Source organism: Trypanosoma melophagium, assembly GCF_022059095.1.
Source record: "Trypanosoma melophagium isolate St. Kilda chromosome Unknown ctg7segment1, whole genome shotgun sequence".
NCBI classification, from domain to species: domain Eukaryota; phylum Euglenozoa; class Kinetoplastea; order Trypanosomatida; family Trypanosomatidae; genus Trypanosoma; species Trypanosoma melophagium.
The window spans coordinates 288244-308237 of NW_027125191.1; the positions used below are offsets into that span (position 1 = coordinate 288244).

The 19994-nt window shown below is 39.0% G+C and overlaps 5 protein-coding genes across 5 annotated transcripts; all 5 read right to left on the reverse strand.

Annotated features, from left to right (window-relative positions):
- Nucleotides 1-382: 382 nt before the first annotated feature.
- On the reverse strand, nt 383-2392 carry LSM04_001358 (CHAP domain; the record flags this gene model as incomplete). The annotated part of the gene is made up of 1 exon (XM_067333937.1): nt 383-2392. The coding sequence occupies one exon, from the start codon at nt 2390-2392 to the stop codon at nt 383-385; it is 2010 nt and encodes a 669-aa protein (XP_067186220.1).
- A 625-nt stretch (nt 2393-3017) lies between these two features.
- On the reverse strand, nt 3018-5990 carry LSM04_004608 (Small GTPase superfamily; the record flags this gene model as incomplete). Its single annotated transcript, XM_067333938.1, has 1 exon — nt 3018-5990. The coding sequence occupies one exon, from the start codon at nt 5988-5990 to the stop codon at nt 3018-3020; it is 2973 nt and encodes a 990-aa protein (XP_067186344.1).
- A 426-nt stretch (nt 5991-6416) lies between these two features.
- Nucleotides 6417-8762, reverse strand: LSM04_007865 (uncharacterized protein; the record flags this gene model as incomplete). Its single annotated transcript, XM_067333939.1, has 1 exon — nt 6417-8762. The coding sequence occupies one exon, from the start codon at nt 8760-8762 to the stop codon at nt 6417-6419; it is 2346 nt and encodes a 781-aa protein (XP_067186453.1).
- A 605-nt stretch (nt 8763-9367) lies between these two features.
- Nucleotides 9368-13597, reverse strand: LSM04_004411 (uncharacterized protein; the record flags this gene model as incomplete). The annotated part of the gene is made up of 1 exon (XM_067333941.1): nt 9368-13597. The coding sequence occupies one exon, from the start codon at nt 13595-13597 to the stop codon at nt 9368-9370; it is 4230 nt and encodes a 1409-aa protein (XP_067186335.1).
- Nucleotides 13598-14617: 1020 nt separating this feature from the next.
- On the reverse strand, nt 14618-15607 carry LSM04_000106 (uncharacterized protein; the record flags this gene model as incomplete). The annotated part of the gene is made up of 1 exon (XM_067333942.1): nt 14618-15607. The coding sequence occupies one exon, from the start codon at nt 15605-15607 to the stop codon at nt 14618-14620; it is 990 nt and encodes a 329-aa protein (XP_067186183.1).
- Nucleotides 15608-19994: the final 4387 nt, after the last annotated feature.

The following is a 19994-nucleotide window of genomic DNA, read 5'->3' on the forward strand; positions in this document are numbered from 1 at the left end:
CTTTTTTTTTTTTTACTCATTGCTTCTTTGTGTATCTTTTTTACTTCACGTTGTAATGTTTCTTAGTTGACTGTAACGAAATGACACCCCATTGAAATACAAAGAGGTCACCGTGGCAACTCTTACTATTGGGTGATATTGTAAACTTCAGCGAGTAATATGCCAAAAGGGGTTAAAAAAAAAAAAGAAACTAACAAAAATAAACACATAATGATATACTGACGCGATAATAATTAATGACAAGACAGAGAGGGATAAAAACAGAAAAAAAAAGGAAAACAGTGTATGTACCTTTCAAGATATATATATATATTTCCAAGCTCTGCTCTCTCTACTTCCTCTTCTTGGCGTTCTTTTTTCTTTTTTCGTTTCTTCTTCCCATCTACGAAAATACGTACATAAGCCCAGCAACATCACCATTTGCCTCACGACCTGTACAACAACTAACAGCAAAGTTCAAGAGAACAGTTTCGCCTCGGGCATTTTTTGATGTTAATCCATCTGCCATGGGAACAGACAAGTGACAACGACGGCATGAATCCTTATACTCATGAACATCACTTTCCCATATTTCTGGTGACTGCTTGGGTGACGCATACTCGTATAGGCGTCGACTGATATCAAAAAATCTGCTGCTGCTGCTATTCATTGAACTTACTGTTCGATGAATTTTACCGCTGCAAAGCAGTGACCAAAGAGGTTTCGCAAATAACACATCTGCGTGTGGGTCAAGGGCTGCTCGACGGATTGCAGAAAGTCCTTCAAATTTCCCTTCAGATTTTGTACCTAGAGGTGATGCAGTCATGATATCCGGCCATTCTGTAATGCAAAGGCAGAAATCAACATGTAACTTTTCTCCTGTCTTCAAACATGCGTAAAGTTTAGAATGATTAGATTCATATAAAAGTTGAGATTCATCCACTACAAGTGTAGGATATTTAAAAGCTTCACAGTATTCCACAACAATACGTATAACTGTGTCTACAGTATCATCAGAATTCTTTGAACTTTTAATAATTGTAAACCCATTACGCAGTCCACGTACTTCTTCGACATTTTTTACATATCTAGAAAAATCCACGCGACACTCGACATTCACTGAAGTATGCACATCTGGTGAAAATGCGTGTTGCAAAAATGCGTGATGTGCATCTCGACACGCACGTAATTTTGCAAGTTCAGAGATTATTTTGGGGGTGCCAAAATTAACCTTTTCAATAAGCCATGCTTCATCATGTGGATTTCCAGCCTTCATAACATTTACCTCAACACCACTATCAAGTCGCATTGTAGATTCTGCCGCCAAATTAAGAGAAAAAGTGGTATTAGCAAGCATATGTACTTCACCAAGATTAAATTCGCGACGCATCGCTTTAATTATTTCCACATCAAGACCAAAGTGAAGCGCAAGAGCACGATCCATTGCTGCTTCTCCTTTACTATCATCTAATGTCGCAGCCTCCATGATATCTAGAAGTGTTTTTGGTGCCTCCATAAGGTCTGCCCCTAATGGGTTAGTTGGGAGATCATTAAATCCAGCACTTAAGTGATGTCTTTTGAATAAAAACTGCAGTGTAATACGAATAATACGTGAAAAAGCTGTGGTAGCTCCTATTAACGCTTCTCCTGTGCCTTGGCGAAAAATATAAAGAGTAGGAATAGGACATGTACCATTTGGAAGTGTAAATTGCCAAAGCGATGGATGATCCTTATTCTCCACAGGTGTGGACCGTACACTTAGTTGTTCTGGAATAGGACGAATCTGCTGATGAATAAGTTCACGCCTAGGAGCTCCAGGATAAGACATCCACCCAAGACAATCAACACTACCCTCGGCTTCTTCCTCTCTCAGATACCAATAACCATCAGAGGTCTGTTCAAGATTTATATAACGGGAAACACAGCACTCACCATCAAGGTAATCCGGGCTTGGTGAGAAGAAGGGGACAAAAACATGATTTTGTTCTGCAATACCCACTTTTCCATCATCTCCCACGTACGATATAACACCAACATGACCCCATGGCATATGAAGTCGATGATATGGATATACAATAATATCACCAGGGGCAGGACGACGTTCTGATTTCCCATTTGGATGTGCGATAAAATTATACGTAGAACCAGTTTCTACATGTGTTATATTAGTCATTTTAAATATCTCACTTGCACGTCCACAAGAACCAAATATACATCCAGTTGTGAGAAGAAGAAATCGGCGGGCAAACTCTACACATTGATAGCGAAACCCAGTGTAGACAACATAATCCACATAATTACTCTCACCACTGAAAAATCCATCATCACGATTAGAACTCGCAACAACGCCTCTAAAACTTCCTTGTTTGTCACCATACGGCAAACGACAACGACCTAGCATAGCTTTATCCATATTCATTATCTATCAAAACATTTCAAAATGAGAATGCAAAAAATAAAAAAAAAAAATAAAAAAAATAAAAACACAATAGCAAAAAAAAAAGATAAAGGTTAATTTATTTAGTAGTGAAACTAAGAAAAAAACAAAACAAATACAAATACAGAGTAATACCACAAGGGAATTAGAACAACTATGAAAGGAAAAAAAAAACCCTGTATACCAAGACATAATAATTGTTTTTTTTTTTCCTTTTTTTGGTAGTCTTGCAATAAATGCGTACATGTATGTTTCTATGCGATGCCCTCGTAACGCTCTATACACACCAGAACCGTAGAGCTCCAATCATATGCAAAGTGACAGAGAACGCGAAAGAAAAAGGATAGCATACGGACAAAAAAGAACGGCAAAAAGAAGTAAAAAAATTGAATACACACACACAGACAGAAAAACAAGCTTAGACAAACAAATATAGATAGATCGAGAGATAGAGATATAGAAAAATGAAAAAGAAGAAAATCACGTATTACCTTGATTCATCTTAACACAAGTATAAATGCAATGAAACACGTACATATATATATATATATATATATATATATAAACCCTTTTTCTTTTCTTTTCCTCTTCTTCTTATTGACTAGAGTCTCCATCCCATAGACATGGAGAGTCGTTGCATCATGTCTTCTGCGGCCCCTCCCTGTTTCGGTTTCCGCGGTCTTCGCTCTGGCGGGGATACTTGACGTAAATACGCACTGAGATCCTGCAGTGCAGATGTGAGAGACGTCGGGGCGGTGCGATTGGTGGAACTCACAACTGTGATATCGCACGTGCCAACGAACACACGCCGATCGGGGTGTCGTCGTCGTACCTTGTCGAGTTTAACGGCTGTTTCCAAGTCTTCCAGCGACGGAGTTCCACGGGTGCCACTGCGGTAGTTGTTAAATATAACCACCAATGGGAGTTTCTTAAAGTGATGCGTTATGGCGAGGAGGTACGCCGCGGCATCTTTAAAGGTTCGCCGCCGCATACTATCCACCACAAAGAAAAGAAAATCAATAGACTCCATGCGATCCACATAGTAGTGCCAGTTCTCACGAAAACTTTCACGCCCGCCAAGTTCATTCATGGCGAATACCCATTCCTCAAATGCCACTACCCGCTGTGATAAACCAACGGTGGGAATGGTTGATTGTGCAGAACCTTTAAGAGAATTAAGAATAAGAGTTTTTCCAACATCTTCTAAACCCGCTACAAATCCAACACGCCACGCTAGTAGAGCAATCCTCGCCTCACTTGGAAGCAACGAATTAAGGGCTACATGAGAAACACATTGAAAATCATAGATTCGATCTGATGAGTTCCGAGGTGAATCTCCATTTTGCTGAAAAACAGGTTCACTACTCGGCCATGAGGATGCTTTTCGTCGCTGTTGAGCATACTGCCGCAATAATTCTCTTAAACCAACCTCATTCTCTTCATATTCGCATAATTCATACAATATTTGTACGGCCGCATCAAGATGTAGACAACTCACCATTTCACCACCAATAGTTTGACTATACATTGCACGTAATCTTCGTAAATTAGCAATAAGTACACGTGCTAAATCATGTTTTCGAATTCGACGTCCATCAAAAGCAGCCTCAAGGGCATTAATAGCTTCAAGAATAGCATCTGCACCAATCTTAAGATTTACAGAAGCACCCTGAGAATCATACACCATATTAACAACTCGATGAATATCAAGAACTTGTGTTTCCGCACTACGTTCAAACGCTACTGCATCTCCTAAATCATCACTAGGAGAAGAAGACCATGAACTTGAATCATCCCCAATTACTTGTTCATTTGTTGTATGAGTGTTATATAATTCCCGTTCACACCATTCTTTAAATGTTGTAACGAGTACAGATGGAAAAACAAAGAGATTACGTGTTACAGCGTATGCTTGATTTATTTGTGGTATAGGTCGTTGTCGACATATAACATCCATCATGGCTTTTTGAGTAGCTTCTAAACCACATACAATGTAATCGGTTAGAATACCTTGTCGAAATTTCAACTCTGGTAATGATGTAGGATTTCCTGGTAAAAAAGGAACAAAATCAACAACGATAGAGTAGACATTTTTAAACATTACAGCAAAAGGAGATGCTCTACCATCAATTGGAGAAGCCATTCCAAACATTAACTGTTCAGCACTCTCAAGTCGTTCTAAATAAATATTACTGCAAGAAGTAACTAATTGTGATATGTTGCGTTGTTTTAATGCAACATTTATTCGTGAACAAGACAAGAGAAGATTTTCCCATAAAAATTTCACACTTGTTTCTCCTCCTAATAATTTGGCAAATGCAGACTTACTTTCACTCAATCTTCTGCTGAGATCAGCTAAAAGAATAACTTCTACCAGTTGATCACGAAGTGTTTTACGTACTACACGTGGTTGACGGTATGCTTCAAGGTATTTTGCTGTTATCAATACTGCACGTCGACATCGTCGTTGATATTCTACAGTTGTTACGACAGAAAGATCTGGGGGTCTATCAGCACCTACTGTAGCTTCATCAAGAGTTATAGCTATACCAGAGACATAATCACCAATGTACTTTATGTATTGTACATCATCACTTGAACCTTGAGAACGTTTAAAATCCTCAGCAACTTCCACAATTTGCATCTCTACAGAACGTAAAAAATCTTCATGTACATAACGGTCTAAATATCCTTCCACACGTTCTGTATCACGCATGTTTTGTCCCCATTGAAAAGTAAATGAAAAACTTTTTTTAAATCCAAGTAATTCACCAATTTCACGACATACTGCCATGCATCTTGGGTTTGTAGTTATCCATCCTTCAATACGTGGATCACGCCAAACATGTGATTGTGTCATCTCTATAATATCAATAGGATCAGCAACATTAAAACGAACATGTCCAAATATATCACGATTAATGAATACCTGTAATACAAGACTACTTGTAGTGGGATCATATTGAGGTCCACAACGAGTTTGAGAATCTGCTGAAGCTACGGTAACAATGTATCGACGTGGAATTTCCATATCACCACTATATTTGTGAACTACTTCTGATATAGTTTCAATAGCAGCATCTACTGCATCTACTAAATATTGCAGAAGGTCATCAGGAATATCACTTAGCCTTGCAACGGTAAGAGTTATACTTACACCAAGTAACCGTTCTGCTGTTAGCGTTCGTCGTTGCGCTACCCGCAAGACATTTTGATCATGATTATACGCTGAATTCCGTTTAATAAGACGCATAATAGCATTATACCATCGGTCTCTTTCTTCTATTGAATTCAATCGAAATTTAATATTACGACCTTTCCGTAGTTGCACGGCAAGACCATAGAATTTATTTTGTTTACCGCTGGAAAGAACCACACCTCGAACATCTGAAGCATCAAATTTGGTTTGTGGGAAAGGTTCTTGATCGTTCTTATAGACTTCAAGACGAGCTTGTGATTCATCAACTACCCAAAAACGTTTCTTGTACGTCATAAATGATGTTCTACCCTTCTCACATGCGCAGCGTACAACTCCCATGACATTTCCCTCTTCCTGCTGTGCTTGCTGGTCCATATCGGTGCAACAACACAAACGTTCACAAGAGAAAAAGGGACTACGTTTGCCTTGTTTTATCATAGTGAAATAAGTAACAAAGAAGAATTAAAGTAAAAGAAAATAAAAATGAAAAGGAAAAAGAAAAGAGCAAAAGATTTACCAAAATACACAATGTGACTGATAAAATGAAGGAAAAAAAAAACCAATGAGGGCTTAACACACACACACAAGAAAAGAAGAGTCATTTTTACCGGTAACTACAGGATTTACACGCGTTCCTTGTTAACACACAGACACACAAGACCAGTTGAAGAAAGAAGCGCAAGGAAATTCTAAGAGATTTTTTTTCTTTTTCTTTTTCTTTCGCCTCTGTGTGATTCCCCGCTTCCCTTTACCCTTTTCAACACTCATCGTCGTCATCTTTTCTTTCTCCTCTTTCTCTGCTTACGCCTTCCTCTTTGCAAAGAGTCGTGTACGCCGCTTGGCTGGCTGCACAAACTCCTGCACCGCCTTCAAAGACTCCTCCGTGGCGTACGTTGCCTCAAACCGCCGCCACTCCGCCACGGCGGGGGCGAGCAGAAATTCCCCCCACCGCCGCCGGTGCTGCACCGCGTCGAAACTGACACTCTCGTCCAGCCCGCCCAGCTGCTGCTGCAGGGCCACCCGCTCCCGCTCCAGCAGGCCGCGGAATAGCGAACGCATCCAATCCACACGACTCGCATCACACACGCCATGGCGTTGTGGGGAGCCGAGCAGAAAGGCGGCCACCGCACTCACCGCCTCCGCAAAGCGGGCAACGGCGGGTGCCAGAACATCCGGAGTTCGCTCCGGTGGGGGTGAGAGAACGCCACGGGCCGCCGCCGCCTTTTCTAGCCAGCGAAGGGCCTCATACTTGTAATCCTCCCACACAGAATCTAGCAAGTCACGATACAATTGCAGCAGGGACTCTTTTTCCGTGCTTTCATTAGCTACATCATTATGACTCTGTAATTTCTTCTGTTCTGCCCGAATCATTCGTCGTTTCATAGCTAAACGACGGGCCCATGCCTGATCTACTTTACCTAATAATTCATAGCGGCCAGACATAGATTGTTCAGTTCGTGCAGCATTAGAGAAGGAGTGAATACAAGCAAGACGTAAAGCATCTGCTCGATGAAACTGTTCTTCCTTTTCCTCCATTTTTGCATAACCTTCCCATAACGAAAAGTCCTGTGGAAACTCTTTAATGGCATTTTGATAAATTTCACGACTCCGTTGCACACAGTCACTACGGCTTAATTCACCAGCTGTACATGCCTTTTCTTCTAGTAATAGAGCCGCTTCAAACACATCAGGACAAGGTGACACATGAATAGCAGCACCAAGAATCCTACGACCTTGAGCATATGCACCATGACGTTGTTCTAAAGCAGCAGCTTCTAACCAGAGTTGCGGACATGATGCTGTAGTAAATGGAAAATCACGAATACAAGCAGCTAAAGCAGCACGTGCAGCATTAATATCATAACATTCTATACGACGTGCATACTCTATTACCAGAAAAGCCTTTCTTTGTGCTGCCAGAGGATTTGTTGCACCATTAATACGAATATTAATAGCTGCTTCGAGACATTTTAATGCCTCTTTCCAGAGATCCTCTTTATCTGTACCAATGATCATATTGACATTATTGTTGCTATTGTTATTGTCGTCATTCTTCTTGTTACTCTGAATTGCAGCATCACGTAGAATAAGATATTGTGATACATGTGCATCAAAGTCTGTAGGATCACGGGCGATGCGTTGTTGATACATTGCCTTGGCGACTGCAACAGCTACAGTTTGATAATTTACTCCATCTCCATAAAGACGCTCAAACCTACTGTAAGCTGTAAATATCTTATCTAAAACAGAAGCAGATTTACAATCCCGTAATAGTCGATGATACACCTCCCTTGCTTCCTCATATTTACGACAAGCCACAAGAGCTTCTGCTAACGCCAATGGAATTTTACAGTCTTTCGCACCATTAATATACTCCTCCGGAAGTGACTCCATTGCTGTCATAAAAACCTTAACTGCCCTTTCGGCAGAACCCAAAACATTTAATTCTGTAGTTCCATAAAACAACCATTCCTCAACAGTTGCATATGTTTCCACATATCGACGCATAACATCTCTGCACGCATCACTACGCTGACATTGAGCCTCAAATAAGACAAAAAGTTCCCACGCACAATGCGGTGGTGTAGGTCCGGAAAGCCAACGATTAAAAACATCCCGCACTCTACTCTCCTGTCCTGCTGCCTGTTCAAATACCAAATACTTAAGCCAGAGATCAGTAGCAGATGGTAGGGCCGTAACCCCACGATCCCATACTGCCCGTGCGTGATTAACAAATCCATGTTCTTCTTCTAACTCTGCGTAATCCCGCCAAAGTGCAGGAGAAGTACCATGTACTGCAACCGCACGTTCCAGCACACTTCGCATACGTGCAAAATCCTTCTGTTGCGCTTCCCATCTGGCGTACTTCACCCAGTTGCCAAGAAAGCTATAACCTCGTTTTACACGTTCCTCTAATTCGGCTCGTGTCTTTTGGCGATACAAGGCCAATTCTTCTGCACTGTTAATTACAACCTTTGTGCCATCATTTCCTGGGTCTGTTAGGCGTTGCATATCTTGCGCCTGTTCAATGAGTTGTGTGGCGGTGAGTTGCGTCGTCGCCGCGCGGGCATCACGAAAGACAGAGCGACGCCGCAACGCAGCCTCTGCGGGCCCCATGTACTCCCTACCGTGTTTACCACGTTTCATCGTGGCCTATGTAAATGGAAAAATGAAAATAAATAAAGAAATACATAAATAACAACATCGAAAGAAGAAGAAAAAAAAAGAAAGTGTGGGAACAACAAGAAATAAAAAAATACAATTATGTTCATTAATAATAATAATAATAATAATAATAATAATAATAAAACGTATAGGTAACTATAATTTATGCTGAGCAATACGAGTCTCTGCACCCATGTAATAAAAATTTCGCATGATTAACAAATATCTTCTCTTCAGTATGATTTCTTTCCTTTTTTTTTTCTTCTGACTTTTTTTTTGTTCTTTTTTTTTTTTGATTATTCCTGTGACCTTAGCACTCACTCTGAGAGCGTCTATCTCTTTCAGATGGCGAGACGCATTTCTAGCTCATACCATCGCGTTTCTTCACAACTCATATACGTGTTTTCTTTCGTTTATTTTTTCTGCTCTTCCCATCCTTTTCGTGTCCCCCTCCTTCATTGATGTCCGCTTTCATCATTGTCTCCTCTAACTCTCAATTTTCTCTCCTTTTTTTTTGTTTTCTTTGTCTCTTTTCATCCTCTTCTTTTCCTTTTTGCTGTTGTTGTTGTCGTTTTAATTTAAATGCGCTACGCCATCTTCAACCTGTCTCTTTTTAATTCCTCGAATGAATGCAAAAATGCCTCGGCGACAGACTTTGCCTGTTGAAGAGAAGGGTGATCCAGTAGAGACGGTGTTTCCAGTAGTTCACGTGCTCTGCAAGCCATTGGATCAAAGACTCCAGCCGTCATAGAAGCGTCACAGAGTTTCTCTTCCCTCTCACTAGCGTACAAAGAATCCATTAAAACAGCAGTACCAATACGAAGAGCATCTACCAATGGTACCCATGGTTGAGCAGCAGTAACGGTATCATTGCTGATATTGCTATGTTTTCCCATGTTACTGCTAGTTTTTTCAGAACCACCATCTGCAGCACTTAATGAAGGTTCATCATCTACTTCTTCATTACTTACTCTGTTAGAATCCATTGTTAACATACGCTTGTGAAGTAGTGTTTCAAAAACCTCAAGTAATGCTTGCATTGCTTCATAACGATCCAACCGTTCGAGTGAACAAAGAAGAGCTGGTAGTGCCTTTTCATAACTATAAGTTAAAGCTGCTATCACCGTATTTCGTAGGGGACCAAACCTATTAGATGGTAAAGAAACTTCTTCACAACCCTCAATCATTTCATACCATTCTTCAAGTGCTTCTTCATCACTCTTATAATTGGTACACATCATAAGATCTAATACGTGTTCCCGTAAAACAACACTAACATCATAACCTGTCATAGCTGCAAAACGTCGAGCTTCAGTCCAAAAACGTGATTCCATTAAAACTTCAACAAATCTTTGCACCGCAGCTGCATGTGTTGCCGCTGGTGTATCTTCTATCCACAAATCTGTACAATCCACACGACGATCCGCATCCAATAATTTCTTTTCACAAAATGCCTGATAATGACGACGACGCAACCATGGAAGATATTCTCGTGTTAAAGGTCCCTTAGGAGGTGCTACCTGCTCTGGTGTACGTGAAGAAGTTGGGGAACCATGCGCTGCATATAATGATAGATCTTTTTCTTCTTGTTCAACTTGCAAAGGCGCTGTAGGTGCAATTAACTCAACTGCTGTCACTGCAAGAGCAGTTAATTCAACCACAACCTCTACAGCACTTGAGCGAAATAACGAACAACGAATAACAGTGGCAAGATCTGTCATCATACGAGCCGCTTGACCATAGGCGTGTCGTTTACAAAGATAACGGTAAAGTCCTACGGCTGAGCGTAACCGTGTTGAATCTGCTTGCTTGGATGCTGATTTTGTTGGTAATCGTGCAGTGTAAGCATACCATTTAGCTGTAAGAATACTGTCCAAATGAGCACTACTATGTGCGAGTGAAACAAGAACATCAATAAAATTCTGTGAAGAGGAAGCCAATTCGACCACTTCAGCAATAACTTGCATTATCTGTTCCATGTACATGGCACTCATATCCAATTCCTCTGCAGATCGCAGTACCTCTTCAAGGGAAAGAAAGACATCGGTAAAGTTTGGTTCGTCCAAACTTGCTCGTGCCAGAAACATATGCGTCTCAAGACGAAGCTCTATAAGAGCTCGACGTACTCGTGTAAAGTCTTTTCCATGCGTAAACAGTACATATTGTTCAAGTTCTCGTAGTTCATTCAGGAATAATTCTCGTATTAATGTGCTATCCACACTTGCATGATAAGTACCACTAGGATAGATAACACGACGGAGAAGTGCCACAAGGTACACCTTTGCAGTAAGAGATGTATCCGTAAGCAATAATCGCCATTCATCTAGAGATACATTATCAAAGGCTGTACGAAATGGCCCAACTCTGTTAAATATAGCAAGTCCACTGTCAAGAATAAGAGGTACAGCTACAGTAGCTGGTAAACTTGAAAGGTGAAAAGAAGCTGATAAACACATTGCGCGTATTTGTCCAGAACGTGATGTTCGTCCCACATCAAGTTCCCGAATAATACGAAAATGTTGTAGACAAGGATAACGACGATACAAAAGATTGCACCATGTTGAACAAGCTCTCATTCCAAGTGATCTATCGCACTCTCGAAAACGATTTGCCACATTTACAGCAAAAAGAACATCATTTTCATCATTTTCATATTCTGTATTAAATTGTAACAATAATTCAAGAACATCTGCTATAACGGTTTCTTGCACATTAGGAGCTATAGTAGCAGTAAAAGGTCCTGCAACTCCTACGGCATGATATGCTGCAGAGAGAAACTCTAAAATAATACGAACACGTGGTAACTCTAGACTAGTAGAGTATCCCAAACGAGATCCAATCCATCCAATGTAAGAACAAATAAGATAAGCTATACGAGAAAGTAAATCTCTAGAAATTGTATGTTGAACAAATCTTCGAGAAAAACTGCAAAATGAATTTTGTCGTGAGTAAGTATTAAAATTTTTTGATGCATGTTTAATAGCTGTTTTCATCACCGTATCATCAACAAACCCAGATGGAGCGTAACCTTGTAGGTGAGCTACACTGCGTAAAAGTTGAAATCCACCAAAAGATAAAGCGACTGGAACACTTTGCACTGTACTAATAAGAAGTGCCGCAAGGTTATCTGCACCATCTGCACAAGATGCTGCTAATTCCACACCTTCATCGAATGCGGCAGTATCTATAGAAAGAGGATGATTTACCTCTTCTGAAACCACAGCGGGAACCAAATGAAGATAAGGAAGTGGTAAAGCATTTCGAGTAGCAGGAACAACAGGTCTTCCTACCGCAAAAGCAGATTCCAGTAATCTTTCAAGAGGACTCATTTCATAGCTTAAAACATGAGCTCGTACACCTTCTTCTGCTTTTTCAATTAATATTAACTCATCTTTTACAGAAGTAAGAGCATGTAAAGGACGTGAATGACAAAAGAAAACATCTACCTTCTCTAAAAGTAGACGAGCTGAAACAACACGTTTATTACGTACTTCCGCTTCCACTTCATCCTTTGCAGTAATTATCTGTAAAAACCCTGACAGACCTTGTTGAGTACTGTGTAGGAGAGAACCAACAGAAAGTGAGGAACGAACACAACCATCTTCCTCTGTTACTGCACACCAAAGAATAGCAAGTTCTCCTGCATTTACTGCAACACATCCCATTGGAGAACTGGTTGCCATTGGTGGTAAAATGGACATGGATTGAGCAGGAGGAAGAGTTCCACCATTTGCATTTATAGGAATACGTGACCATTTACAATAGCAAACTTTTTTTCCTCCAAAACATGTAACAACATGTACATCATCATCTAGGAAAGTAGACCATTGATACAGAACTCTGCAAGAAGAAAGATCTTCCATAGGTAAAATACACATAGAAGTTGGAGTCACAGGCCGCATAAAACCATCATATAACTCTAATGATCCATTAGAACGTAGGATAATAATGTATTGTGTTTGTTGAACTGCACCGATAGACAAATAACGACATCCCTTCCTTTGTTTTCCGTCCCATGGCCATGACGGAAGCCAAGAAGAAATACCACTGTTAAGTGAAGAACCCTTGTTACTACCATTTTGATTTTTGGGGTCGTGAAACTCTTCCTCTGTGAAGGTACCATCCTCTACAACCTCTACACGCCAAATGCTAATACCATTGGTAAGTGCAATTACAGAAAGTACACCATCCGTTACCTTTTCAGGAGCGACACTTGCAAGAACACATGCAGAGACAGATACTCCAATACTTTCATCATCTGCTTCATTTTCTCTCCTTGTAGTTCCATTTGTCGAAGTCGGGCTTCCTGTTTCATTTTCAAAGGATGTAGCTACTTGCGAAAGACGTGAAGTCAGTACTGTCTTTCCATCCGGTACAAGTAACAAATGACTGTGTTGATCACTGCTTCTTTGCACCTGAACACGTAACAAACCCACCTCAAGCAGTGAAGTTACCCATGTAATAGCAAATATCGTTTCCTCCCGAACATGTGTAACACCACAGGCAATAATAGCTTCTCGTGGTGCAGGGATCTCCAGAGTCATCTTACGACAGCTATAACTCACATCACCAGGTGGGTTATTGCTAGTTAACAGAATACGTACTAGTGGTGCGTCACGATCTAACCACCATAGAAGTGTAGCCCGCAGCGATGGAACTGGAATAGATCCACTGCAGAAAGTATCTTTCCCATAACTTGTATTAAATGCAGTGACAGATCCCTGTATACTACTTCCATCAATGTTATGCTGCCGTGTTGTGCGCACATGCAGTGCACTACTAGCATCCACCTCATCGAAGAACAGGGTGCTTATCATATCTCAGCTCCAGATAGCTCCGTTTTATTCGTATTGGTGGTTTGTTAGTGGGGAGGGATAGGGAAAGGCTTCCTGTGAAACGTGATGTCTCTTTCACGACTTTTCGGTGATCCTTTTTTTTTTACTCACACGACTAGAACAATAAACCTTCTCCCTTTATCTCTCTTTCTTTCTTTCCTTCTTTTTTATTTGTTTTTTTTTTTCAAAGAAAAACAACCACAACAAACGAACACAGACACACAAGAAAAGAGAACAAAAAACAGTAATTAGAAAAAAGAGTTGACAAACGCAAGAATAGGAGAACAAATTTAATAAGAAAAGGTAGAAACAGAGGAAAAGGATGCATGTAAGCACACAGGACAGAAGAAAATAAAAAAAAAAAATGAGCACACATTCAAAAGAAAAATAAACATTTCTTATCCTGCAAGGGTAGGAACAATTTCTGGAGAACCAAGAGTAAAGGAATATGGGGGAGAAGGAGGTGAAAAAGTGTAAAACTACTGCGGCAAAGAGAAGAATGACTATCGCGGCTACGACCACCACCATCACCATTATACTACAATACACTACACCTCTCAAATAAACGAGGCTTCACCATGTTGAATACATTGGTTAAAAGAGCAATACAGATGAAAAGAAGGAGGACACACCAAACATGTGCATAACTTCTAATACACAGCGAAGCAAACCCCCATTTCTTAGTACATAGCACAAGAAAAAACAAGGAAATATTACAAATAAAAAAAAAATTTTTTCTTGGCGTCATCAGTAACAGACCACGCGGGAATACATCTCCTCCAACTACCATCATTACTGCTACCATATTACACTACCTCCAATATTGGTTTCAATACCTAGTAATCATATACAATACAAGAAAATATACATACATACATATATATATATATATAGTATAAACAGAATCTATATGAATAAGTTATGTACTTCTCACTCATTGTTCGTTTTTGTTTTGTTGTTTTTTCTTTTCTTTTTGCCTTTCGATTTCTTCTCTTCTTCACTTTAATCTTTTAATGCAGCAGGGGAAGAATTGCTGTTGCTCTGGTTTGTATCATCAAAATGGCGTCGTTTGACAGTTAAGCCAAACGCCCCAGAGCTCGCGCTCTCTACTAAAGCCGCACTTCCACTTGCATCACTTTTCGTATTACTAGCATGCTTAAGAAGAATTGTACCTGTTTTGCTCCGTATAATGTTTTGTTGTAATTCTAGTTCTCGCCGCACATTAACGTAGCGCTGAAGAAGCACGTCAAGTTCTCTTTTTCGCGCCCGTTCGAGCTCTAATCGGCGTCGCTCAATCTTAACATCTAATACTTGACGTTCTTGCAGGTGTTTCTGTCGCAGCAGCGCCTCACGACGCTCAAAGAGTTCCACCTTTGCCTGCATAAACCGTTCCGCATCTCTTGCCTCAAGTCGGTCTGCCTGTTGTTTTGTACGGTAGGCGCGTGCGTATTCGCGCTGCTCGGCGAGGATGTGTTCCACCGCACGGGCATCCAAGAGATCACGACTGCACTTTGCGGTACGTGGTGAGAGGTCATTCATCTCTTGATAGAATGCCTGCAGTTCCGCATTCTGCCGCTCTAGCAATGCCGACTCCATATCCAGCTGCTGCTCCTCAAATGCATCAATGCGTTGGTTCCACACACGATGGAATGCCTGAAATTCCTCTCGATGGGCCTCCTCCAAGGCATTCCGCTCCTGCTGCTGCTGCTCCGTCAGCCCCCGCACATGCCGCGTCTCCTCATCGAGGCGCAAGTGCCGCAGGACCTGCTGGACGAGATCGGCCTCGACGTACTGGGCGCGTTCCTGGCAGGCCTGCCGGTACTCGCGGAGGGTGCGGATGTACTCGGCGGTGCTGCTCTCCTCGCGGCTGGAGTGGGCGGAGAGGTCCTCGAGGGCGGCGCGGGCCCGCTGCTCCAATTGGGCGAAAATGTCGGCGGGGGGGGCGTCGGCCACCGCGAGTGCCTCGCCGGCCTCCGACGGGGTCCTCGACATTTCACCAAGTGAATCTGAAGGGGGTGGAGGACTTTTTAATAGAGTGAACTTGAAAAAGAGAGAAATAGAAAAGAGAAAGAAGAGACATGATGTAAATGTGGATATCAACAGATACAGCAAATACAGTTCATATACATACACGCAGATTATATATATAAAGTAAGAAACATGCGAATATTACTACACACACATACAAAGAAACAGGATGCGTGGTAAATCAGCCGAAACCAAGACCACAATTTCCCTACAATAAGTAGAATGGGAACGAATTACGCAAAGGAACAGAAGAAAAAAAAACGTGCGCAATAAAAGAATGGGAATAAAAACCCAAACAAGAACCAAAAAAAGAAACCGTAGCAAGGAGATGAAACGAAAAACAAAAGTACGAACAACAAAAACACCCCAAAAATCTTTACTTTTAGAGGATGTAAATAGTTGTGTAGCAACAGTTGGAATGGAAATTTAAAAAATTGCACGAAAGTTTACTTCGCTAAATGTTCTTCTATCGTACTAACGTTTCTCCCCCTTAAAATAGTTTTTTTATCTTTCTTTTTACGGCTTCTCTATTGACATTCTCTTTCTGTTGGGATCATTTGGGAAACAGTAAATATAAAAGTATCCATAACAGAGAAAATGAGAACTGCTTGAAAAGAGAAAAAATTAAAGGTGTATTCCCACGTCATTCATCACCTTTCGCACTCTTCTGTACCTATTCCGCCCAACTATACAGTAAATGAATCCCCGATAATAACAGGAAGAAGGAAACAGAAACAGAGACAAAAAAAGCAAGCAAATACATAAAAATAAACCTAAAAAAACGAAAAAAAAACAGTGACCTCCTAGACACTAACAAAAAAACAAAGGTCAACAATAGAAGACAAAAACAGGAAAAGAAGAAATTACGTTATCGTTTTCGGTTATTCCCAATTGCATAATATTTCAAAGATAACTGATACTGATACTTACAGTAACCAAACAGAAAGTAGTAAAACCGTAAGAAGAAAAGACAAACATAAAATATGCATATATATGTATATATGTGTAAATATTTGTAAAAGGATTTCTTATATACTCTTACATCCATTTATTTTTTCTCAATATCAGTGAATAAAAGATATACAAAAGGAAAGAAAAAATGCACGCACACGCATACATACGCGTATCTAACAGGTATTGTGCGAAAAAAAAAGGTTAAAAAGACAAAAAAAACAAACACTAATAAAAGGGAAAGAAAAACAAAAAAAAAAACATTAAGAATAAGCAAACAAGATTGCCTCGAACAGTAAAAAATGTTGGTGCAGATCAATGAAAATGAGGGAAAAAAGAAATTGAAAGTAGAAGCAACCAAAAGAAGAAGAAAAAAAATCAACCAGTGAAATACAACAACAACAAAAAGAAAGGGAATTCTCGTATATATATATATATATAAAGAAAATGATTGCCTGAACGTATACCCCTAACCGAGTTAAAACCGATGCGTACATGTTAAAGACACAGTAGGATGTATACACATAAATTGAAATCCTGCAGCTACACTAGACTGAGAGGAACAGTAAAAAACCCCCCAAAAAACCCAAAAAAGCAAAAACTCTTTACCCAAGAAAGAAAGTAGTTTTAAAAAAAAAAAAATGCGTATGGAAATCAAAAGGATATAAATACGTGACATCAAGTATTGCTGAGAGAAGTAAAATAGAAATAACGTCTATCATCCCAAACAAATGAATGCATCAACATTTTACGTGAATAAATGATTCCCATGTATTTAAGTTGAAGATCCCTAGAATTTCTACTAGCTGTAGGAACAGTCACAGCCAAAAGCATCTACTCTACCTCTAGTGGCACAATATACATACACACACATACAGGGATAGATATATAAATAAAGATAAAGAGAGAGAAAAAAAAGAATAGGAAAAATCTCGGCCCTCATTACTCTCTTTGTTTCTCTTCTTTTTACTCCTCGCTCATGCTGTTTTTTTTTTTCTTTTTTCTCATGGCGATGCAATACACAATACATGCAAAGAATAAACACAACACATAAATACACAGACGTGTATTCACGGGTGTATACACGAACACAGGAAAGAAAAAAAACCAAGACAGTAAGGTTATCCAAAACATAAAGGTAATAAATAAAAGCTCAGAGATTTATAATTAAAAAAAAAACTCAAAACCAAATAAAAATCAAAAACTAAAAAACTAGAAAAAACTCACGATCATATTGATATACCATATCTTTTTGTATCTTCCACGTTCTCTTTATTTTATTTTTCACTCGTTTTCAGCATTTTCGTTTTCTTTCTTCTTCGTCGTATTATTCTCATTTCTTTGAACCTTTTATTTACTGAAATATTTTCCATTTCTTTCCGGTTGCTTCTTCCCCAAACCTGGTATATATATATATATATATATATTCTTCCCTCTAGTCGGACGGCTGGGGGTAACACGTTAGCGAAAAAAGAACAATAACAATAACAACAAGAAGGACAAAGGCAATCATACGCATACAAAAAAAAAAAGAAAATCACTTTCACTATCATTTGATGGTGTTAATATCACGGAAAGAAAAAGTAAAAAACAAAAAAGGAAAAACGTCGTCAAAAAACAAAAACAAGTGAAAATATAGAAGACCAATGGAATGCTCACTATTCATCATAGAAATAAAAGAAAAAAAGCATGGCGCAAAATAAAAAAGAAAAAGAAAATATGGATCATTGCATATTAATAGAGAGAGAGAGAGAAAGTTCCTCAGAGGAGAAAAGAACGGACAGTCATACAACAATAATAGTAATAATAGTAATAACGATCAATAAACAAAAAATGAAGGGAAACATCACATTTGCGGTGGCATCAGCGTTTTACCTCTATTCCTCACACATCTCACTTTTCTATTTTTTTTTTTTTTGGATTTCTCTTCTTTCCTTTTTCGTCATTTGTAGTACCCCAATAAAAAAGAGATATTGCATTTTTTTCTTTTCGTTTATTTTTTGATTGCTTTTTCTTTTATTATTATTATTATTATTATTATTATTATTATTATTATTTTCTTTCATTTGACGTCTTATTGCAGTATTTATTTCCACGTTACTCAATCATTCGTACAGTCTCTGACAATATTTCCCTTTTGCGTAATCAACTCACTCACTTACTCGCAGCTTCTACATTTCTCCGTTTTATTTTAAATTACTGAAAATAAATAAAATCCCCCCATAAAGAAAAATAATCCCCCATTTTTTTTTATTTATTTTCTCTATTCTTTTGTAAATATTGCCGCCCGTACTTTGTCGGCTTACACTTTTATTTTCTCTCTCTCTCGCGCGCGTTTCTTTGTACAGTACTTTACATCTGTGCTATGATGAAAAAAGAAAAAAATGAAAGTAAAAAAACAAAAGGAAAGAAAAGAAAGAAACGAAAAAAAAAGTGTTCACGTTACTCTGTATTTGTTGCTAGTGGTACGGCAAAAGGCAAAAAATGGGGGAGAAGATGAAAAGTAAAGAGTACTTCACTCCTCACACGCACTGATCATCAATGAAAAACAAAAAGTAATGAAAAAAAAGGAAAAGCAAAGAAAAAAAAAAAATGGTCATCGCACGACAAACAGAAAAGAAAAAAACAAAGAAGGATAACATTTATGAGAACGGAAAGCAAACAAAAAAACAAAAAAGAACTGGTAGAGAGGAAACGGTAAATAAAATAAAAAAAAACAAAAAACAAAAACAGTTATATCTCTATGTAATTCTGATAGATGATCTCAAAAAAAAAAAAGAAAGATAACATGTCAAAGATAATAAGAATGAGAACCGAAACACAACAAAAACAAAAAATTGTGAAACCCCAAAGTAAATCATCGCATATAGAAATATATTTGATATGGAAAACACATCCCCAACATTCTTGCCCAAGAAACTTAAAAAAAAAAAAAACGAAAAACCATCCAAACGAAAAAAAAAGAAGCAACCAAAAACACTTTGCAAACATATTTGTTCATCTTTTATTCAATTCATAATTACCTTCTTGTTTCTTTATCTAATCAAGACTCTTTTTTTAAAAAAAAACCGTTACTGTTCGTTTGTCATGCAAAAATAACCAAAGAATCAACGAAGAAAGTGGATACATATCCACAAAAGCACGCACAGACAGACATATATATATATATATTCTCGTTATCACCTTATCCTCCTTCTTCTTCCAAAGGAGTATCAAAGAGAACACATAAAAATAGAATGTACATGTGAAGGGTCTATGGCGATTCAGACACAAATGCATCTAAACAGTACCTGATTCAAGACAGAAATAAAAAAGGATTTGGGTAATCAAAAACTAAAATATGAAAGGAACATAAAACTCAAGTAATATATATAAAAAAAAACTAAAAAGAACGACAACA